The sequence below is a fragment of the Lactuca virosa genome, chromosome 7 (assembly GCF_052849685.1).
Source record: "Lactuca virosa cultivar CGN04683 chromosome 7, Lactuca_virosa_CGN04683_v6, whole genome shotgun sequence".
Lineage (NCBI taxonomy): Eukaryota > Viridiplantae > Streptophyta > Magnoliopsida > Asterales > Asteraceae > Lactuca > Lactuca virosa.
The window spans coordinates 72,923,306-72,930,919 of record NC_136432.1 but is presented as its reverse complement, the minus strand read 5'-3'; the positions used below and the strand labels follow the sequence as shown (position 1 = coordinate 72,930,919).

At 32.0% G+C, this 7,614-nt stretch overlaps 1 protein-coding gene across 1 annotated transcript; it reads left to right on the top strand.

The window, feature by feature from the left end:
• The first annotated feature begins 2,314 nt into the window (after positions 1-2,314).
• Positions 2,315-6,716, top strand: LOC145125386 (basic helix-loop-helix (bHLH) DNA-binding family protein). The gene is made up of 8 exons (XM_079060851.1): positions 2,315-2,615; positions 2,781-2,909; positions 3,018-3,123; positions 3,241-3,255; positions 3,412-3,480; positions 3,609-4,277; positions 5,299-5,682; positions 6,428-6,716. Exons 1-8 carry the CDS (start codon positions 2,500-2,502, stop codon positions 6,494-6,496), a joined length of 1,557 nt encoding a protein of 518 aa, XP_078916977.1. The 5' UTR covers positions 2,315-2,499; the 3' UTR covers positions 6,497-6,716.
• Positions 6,717-7,614: the final 898 nt, after the last annotated feature.

Sequence of the window (7,614 nt, the reverse complement as noted above, 5' to 3'; positions counted from 1 at the left end):
TATGAAATATTATAAAAGTTTATGTGTTTTAAAAATGAAAATTTTGGTTTGAAAATTTACGGTGTAACAAGATTTCTCGATCATGCAAGAAATTTTCATATACAAAGATTCTTCTTGGATTTTTTATCACAAGTTATCGTAATCTAAATCACAATTGAAGTAGAAAAAAAAAGAATAGTTTAAAAGTTATCAAAAAAAAAACTTTTGTTAATGGCGAGGAGATAAAATTGAGACTAGATTGGGGTTGATTTTTGGTTGCGGTTTGCAATTATGAGTTTTGGGAGTAACCCTATTAAGGTTTTGAAGCAAATGAAGATGAGTTGCGATGAAGATGAGAGGTGAAGAGTTCAGATGTTGATGAACTGTAGATGAGAATGAAGAGAGTTGTGGTGAGTGGTAAGAAGAACAAGCTTCTAAGTGCATCGAAGACTTCTTGGCGGAAGTGTGAGTACCGTAAGAAAAATAAACTTTACATTGAGCGTAAAGCAATCGAAGAACTGAATTCCCAGTAGTAACAGTATAGCGTGGAAGATGGTATGGACATTTGGTTGCTAACATGGTAGCTACATTAGCTTTGATTTCTTAAGTGACATGTTAGACGTGTTTAATAAGGTAAGGGTGACATCCATTTTATATTCTGAAAAGGAAAAAAAATAACCTAAGGGATTGAAAAAAGCCCAAATTTCCCTTGGTCTTTATTCCCTTTCATAAAATTATGTTTTACCAAGAATTACACTTTTACCTACCACTACAAGGAAAATGGTCATTAGCGGCGACAAAAGTCGCCGGTAATAAGTCCAGTTGTCGTTGATAATAGCAATAGCGGCGACGCGACTTTTGTCGGTAATAAGTCCAGTTGTCGCTGTTTATTAATTATGTAGTTGGAAAAAATGAATACTTGGGACAAAAACTTAATTACGAAACTTTTTAGCAAATAATCACCACAAAACCAAAGTAGATTGTTTTACCTGTGATGGTTGTGATGGTTGCGAAGGCTGTGGAATCGGCGGGAGAGCGGAAGATTTACGGCCAATGCCTCTAATATGGCCACGTCGCTCTCCTAATACTTTCTCAAACGCAACTCTTTCTTGAGCGGGAGTTAACTGACTTTCACCTTGAGTTTGTTCTAACAGCCCTTCAACTAACCGATTCTGTAACTCCCAAAAGTGAGTAACAATTAAGTATAAATAAACATTTAATTATATGATAAAATTATAATTAAATACTTACATATTGTTGTTCCGCCTCAGCAGTAACAAATACACCATTCTTATCGGCATGAGCTTTGCGAAACGTTTCCACTCTCTTCAGGTTCTGTTTAACTTTAAAAATTAGATTATATTTTAAATAAATAATTACATGTATCGTACGTTACCTTCTTATAGCAAGTACTACTATACGAGCTCGACCCCCCACGATTCACATTTGTTTGCATTTCACAGATTTTTTTGTTCCTTTCTGAAGCAATTTTGTGTTCGTCCGTTTGAAAATACTCAACTGCCTTCGCCCAGTTATCCACTAGCATACCCTCCGGAGGATTGGCTAATGCTCCCGGGATATCATCATACCCTCCAACTGACTTAAAATATTCTTTTGCGTCAGCTTTACGTTCTCGATAACCTTTTAACAAAGCTGCTTGAAAACTCTCTGTCAACAGATTAGCTTGTACATCCTGGTACATCTGATAAGACAGGATATCTCATCGAACGGTTCAGATGTAACAGAGGAGGAAAGCGCGGATTCAGGTGACAACTCTTTAGCGGCGACACTATTGCCGGCGACATTGGTTTTTAGCGGCGACAATATCTAGAGTCGCCGGTAAAGCCCCTTGTCGCCGGTAATAATGTCGTCGCTAAAGGGTATATTTCTTGTAGTGTACATCATAATTACAAAATCACTAATTAAGTTTATTCTAGATATATATTTTTTTTACATTAATATCATAATTACAAAATCAGTAATTAAGTTTATTCTAGATATATATATTTTTTACATTAATAACCTCTTTGAGAAGTATGTATTCTTCATAAAAGACTTTCTTCACCAACCAAATTCTTATGATCCACATATACACATCAAAAATAAAAAAAGAAATTTGAAAAATAAAAGAAAATGTGTGAAAGAGACCTTGGTTTATACTAAATAAGAAAATAATATAATATAATATAATTATATATATCATCTTAATTCATTTTCAGCTTCATCTATTCATCTTCCACACACACTTTTTGCAATCATCTCTCTCAAGTGTGCGTAAAGATTTGCCAAGTCAATAGATGATTAATTTATTGCGTTCACATGATGGACCATCGAAGAAGAAGCCCTCCAAGAAACTCCATGGATGAACTCCCATGACAAAATCACCACTGTTCCACTTCCGCACCATCTGCAGATCCTTCTAATTTCATCTTTTATATATATGTATGTACATACATGCACATGTATGTATATATATGCATCAAACCCTAGTTAGGTTTCTGTAAATAAGCTTCTTCGAAAATGGACTCCATTTTCAATCTTGAAGAAACTGAAAGATCCAGTAGGCTTCGACAAATCATGGAAACGTTTGGTTTCACTTACGTCTGCCTCTGGTCTCACTTTCCCAATCCTTCCAAGTACATCTCTCATGCTAACTGGATTGTTTTTGTATTCGTACATACACACATACATACACAAAATACAAATGTTGGTATGGATGTATGTAGTATGTATGTATGTATGTATGTATGTATGTATGTTGTAAGCATTTCTCTGTTCTGATAGCCATGCAAAAATCGCAGTTGTCTGATCTTCATTGACGGAACTTACAAAGAAGAAAACAAGCAAGAAAGCTCATCATCTGGGAGTCTAGCCATGAGGTCATTTATTGACTACCAGAAGTCAATTTTCTTGATTGACGATTACAGTGGGTAAGAACAAGAAAAAATGATTTTTCTTTCCTATAATGAGTGTTATTTGAACTTAATTATATGTTTTCTGACAATCGGTTAATTAATTAATTTTTTTTTTGTATATAGAGGTGTTCCAGGGTTAGCATTCATGCACAATCTACCATACATGGAGCGTAAAGGGTTGGAGCTTTTAAGATTGGCATCGAATCCAGCACAATTACAATTTTATGAAGTAATTATACTTTAAACTGATTAAGTTTTTATCATCTTGATGGGAATTAATTTATCTTGATGCATGCATGGAAGATTTGAAGCCAGCTAATCTGTGTATCCCTACTTTTACTTGCAGGAAGCTAGGATTAAGGTATGCAAAGTGTGTATTTTAAGCTCAATATTCGTTCCATTTAGCTCCTTTCCCGGCACTTTCTTTTCGGATACAAAATGCTAGTTGCCCTCTCTTGACTTCTTGATCATACTGCATGCATACACTTACACTCATGATGACAAATTTCCATTGCAGACTGCAATTTTTATGGGGTGCAAGAATGGTGAGATCGAGCTTGGCATGTCCAATGGGTCCTCCCTGCAGGTAAGATACTAATTTAATTCTTAGACTAATGGTTCTCATCTTCAATGGCATGCACCCTCGAGCAAAATCGATAACTTGCTATTCCCATCCTTTTCTATTTTTAACTCTCTTCGTGGTTTTTAATGTAGACTAACTTCGAAATTGTGTCGAAGAATCTGTTTCCTGGCGATTTCCCTCAAGAATTGCTTCCCCAACCAGTTGTTCAAGCTCGACCTTCATCTTCTTCTTCATCTCTTAGATCATTATCCATGGACAATAGCACCGAGCACTCACCTTTTCTCTTCAACATGCTTCAAACAAGTTCTTATATGCCGGAAATATATCCTATTGAAGAAGCATCTTTGGATCGACAAACACCATCTTCTTCAGCAATGAGATCAGAAGACCCTCTTCAACATGCCCTATATCAAATTAGAACCAATAAGTTGATACCTTACAGAGAACATGAAGAATCTGTAATGACACAAGCAATTCTTGCAGCCATTTCGTCTTCTTCTTCTCCATCTTGTTCTTCCTCTTACCATCTTCAAGCCCCTCGAGTTGCTACTGCATTTAAGAGATATCGATCATGTTTAGGGTGTACAAAACAACGAGTTCAAAGTCGCCAGAATCTTAATAGAAGATCGCTTTCATTCTTTCGAAATCTAAGTGAGGCTCGAGCCCAACAAAGTCAAATGATCCAAACAACCCGACCTACAAGCAATCAACTTCATCACATGATAGCAGAGCGTAAAAGAAGAGAGAAAATCAATGAAAGCCTCGAAGCTTTGAAATCACTACTCCCTCCGGGGTCGAAGGTATGTCCTTCGTTTATATCATTGATCATCATCTTGTACCGCATCATATTCATTTCTTTGCCCATCAAGTTAACACAACACACGATCATACATTCATTTCATATCATGTCAAAAATTAGCACGGAGTCCAAAGAAAATGGTAAATGTTTTTTTAACTTATATGATTTTATACTAAAAGTTTAAAAACTTATATTAATTAATGCATGTCATCTTCCTACTATACGACCAATGAGGGCGGAATTCGGAGAATGATTATGTATATGTACGCTCATTTCTTAAAACTCTTCATGTAGCATAAAAATACAAGGTTAACAATATTTTCAATGGTTGTATATGCGAATTCTTTGCTCCATATGAAAAAACATTTATCCAGATGGTATATATCACTTGATAACGTCTTGGTTTTCTATTCAAGCTAATGTAATCTTAATACAAGAAATATCATTTTGAAAACTTTGGCTTTAGGAAACCTAATAAAATATTATAAAACTCATTAAATCAATCATTTATACAAACTATAAACCATATTTTAAAATTTCATGGTTTAATTTAGTAATAAATATTTGTTGATCATTTATTTTTTATGAGATTGAGATTCCAAAATCAGTAAATTGTAACTGATATTCTGTTTTTTTGGCTCTTAATACAAATAGAGAAATTAAATATTCTTCTATTTTTTATTCCTACAAATCCTTGTACCCAATTAAATAGTGACATGTGTAACATTTAATACTCATTTAATGATATTTTAGTATACCAATATGACACGTATCATCATTTCTGTTTTTTTGGCTCTTAATACAAAAAAGATCATTTTGAAAACTTTTGCTTTAGGAAACCTAATAAAAGATTATAAAACTCATTAAATCAGTCATTTGTATAAATTCTAAACCATATTTTAAAATTTCATGGTTTAATTTAGTAATAAATATTTGTTGATCATTTATTTTTTATGAGACTGAGATTCCAAAATCAGTAAATTGTAACTGATATTCTGTTTTTTTTGGCTAATGAACTTTAGAAGGACAAAGCATCAGTACTATCAAAAACAAAAGAGTACATAAATTCTTTAAAATCTCAAGTTAATGAGCTTAACAGAAGAAACAAGATTTTGGAGGCTGAGCATTCTAGGAAAGAAGCACATAATCAAGATTCCGGTAACATCTCCGGCGAGAGACTAACAGTCAGAATCACGGACATTGGTGAATCAACTTCGGAGTCACGAGTCATAGAATTGGAATTGAATGTCAGAGGGGACCTCATTCTTGTGGATTTGGTGGTTCGTGTGTTGGAATTCATCAAACAAGTAGAGAATGTAAGTGTAATGTCAGTAAATGCTGGGACACAAAGGACGTTGGAGACAGAAGCTTTAACGAATCGAGTTGTTTTGAGATTGAGAATTCAGGTATTTTTTTTATGTTGCATGTAGAGGTTTGGTTAATGGAAATAATGATATTTCATATACAAATAGAATATTAAAAGTGATATATTGTACATAAAAGAAAACTCCCTTTAGTAGATTTTTATATCACGGAAAATAGTTTCAAACACAATGTTTAAGAAGATATGATATAAGTCAGATAAGGAACTCATGAGCCAAAATAGAAACCGATAGAAGTACTATGCTCTTAGTGGTTCATACATACATACTATTATGTTAACCATGCATTCAGTACTATTAGTCATTTAACAGTCATTCATTTATTTTTTGGCACCATAAAATTAGAAAGTTTCCTGTGATTAAAATATGTGTATATGTTTTTTAAAGATTGATGACAAAATATGAACATTCATGTATATCATTTAAAATCAATAATTCAAAGTAGGTAGTTTCTTGGAACATGTTCATTAAGCTTTTTTGACAATTCAATTTTGGGAATCAGAAGATAAGCTATATAATGGGGTTTTAACTTTTAACTTTTAACCATCGAATTTGGCTTTATTATAAAGCAATAGACATTTTTATGAAAATAAAGATAAGAAAATATTTTATTTAATAAAAGTAATAAGAAAATTGATGTCCACCTAATATGATTATAAATTTTAAGAATATTTAATGTAGGATCATTTGTATTTATTTTTTAAATATTCGGTATTTAATATGTTATATTATGAACTATTTTCTCTCTTATACTTGGCTTTTTATGTAGGGAAACGAATGGGACGAATCAAGGTTCCAAGAAGCTGTCAGGAGGGTTCTTGACGATCTGGCACAATGACGTGTCACCATTATCTTTTCTATCGCGTGGGGCTAGTAATATGATGTGCACAATGTTAAAAAAGCTAACAAAAATGTTTATTTTGAAACATTATTAACGTGGAAAAGTGAATAATGTTTATTTTAATATGAGATTCAGTAGAGTTTGATTGTGATCAACAATAGCGGGGTATTTTTGGAATTTTATTGAGTTGTAGAAGGGCAATTTTTCTTTAACTATGTGATGCTTGTTGTTTGTTTAGAATTTATAAACAATATAAATCCATCAATTTTTCATGTACTGATTAAAGATACTGTTAAATATTGTAATTATATGTTTGTGTTTTATGTTTTATAGAGTATGGGGTTGTATGTTCTATAGAGTATGGGGTAGTTTATTTAAATTCATTGTATTATATGTATTACTTGTGAGACCGATGTGTTATATGAGTTAATTTAAAAAAAAAAATTAAATATGAAGGTCTAAATAATTAAAAAACATTGAATTTATAAGAAAATAAAAAAATAATGAATTATTAAAATTGAAATGTTTTTTATTTTTTAAATTTAAACAAATATTTAAATAAATAAACAGAAAAAACCAATAAAGTTTAATTTAAATTTTTTGAAATTAGAAGTTAAGCTCATTAATGAAATTGATATTCATTCATTATTATATTTATTACAATTATTATATTAAAATATTATATGGAATTTGATAAAATAGTAAATTCAATAAAATGACATGTGGAAAAAAAATTAATTCAATATTACCACAAATTGACATTTGCCAAATTGAAGGAGAGCATGTCATATGACAAAAAAGTTCTTTATTTATTAGGGAGGATTGAGATAATACGTCACTTTGCTAACCATAACGGGTATTTTCACAAATCTATCACTGTATCGAGCCATACTAAAACTCTTTCGACCTAACCCTTTCACAACGCAAAAAAATTTTGTTGACCTCTCTCCTCTTCGGCCATGAAAACAATTTGCTCAGCCCTATCACTGTTGGATATATATATATATATATATATATATATATATATATATATATATATATATATATATATATATATATATATATATATATATACATATTTCCAGTATTTTTGTTGACCTCTCTCCTCTTCGGCC

Excerpts from the sequence above, each read along its gene's own strand:
- LOC145125386 (XM_079060851.1), top strand. The coding sequence starts at position 2,500 with ATGGACTCCATTTTCAATCTTGAAGAAACTGAAAGATCCAGTAGGCTT. Across the intron at positions 4,278-5,298 it reads TACTCCCTCCGGGGTCGAAG|AAGGACAAAGCATCAGTACT; the intron begins GTATGTCCTTCG and ends AATGAACTTTAG. Across the intron at positions 5,683-6,427 it reads TTTTGAGATTGAGAATTCAG|GGAAACGAATGGGACGAATC; the intron begins GTATTTTTTTTA and ends CTTTTTATGTAG.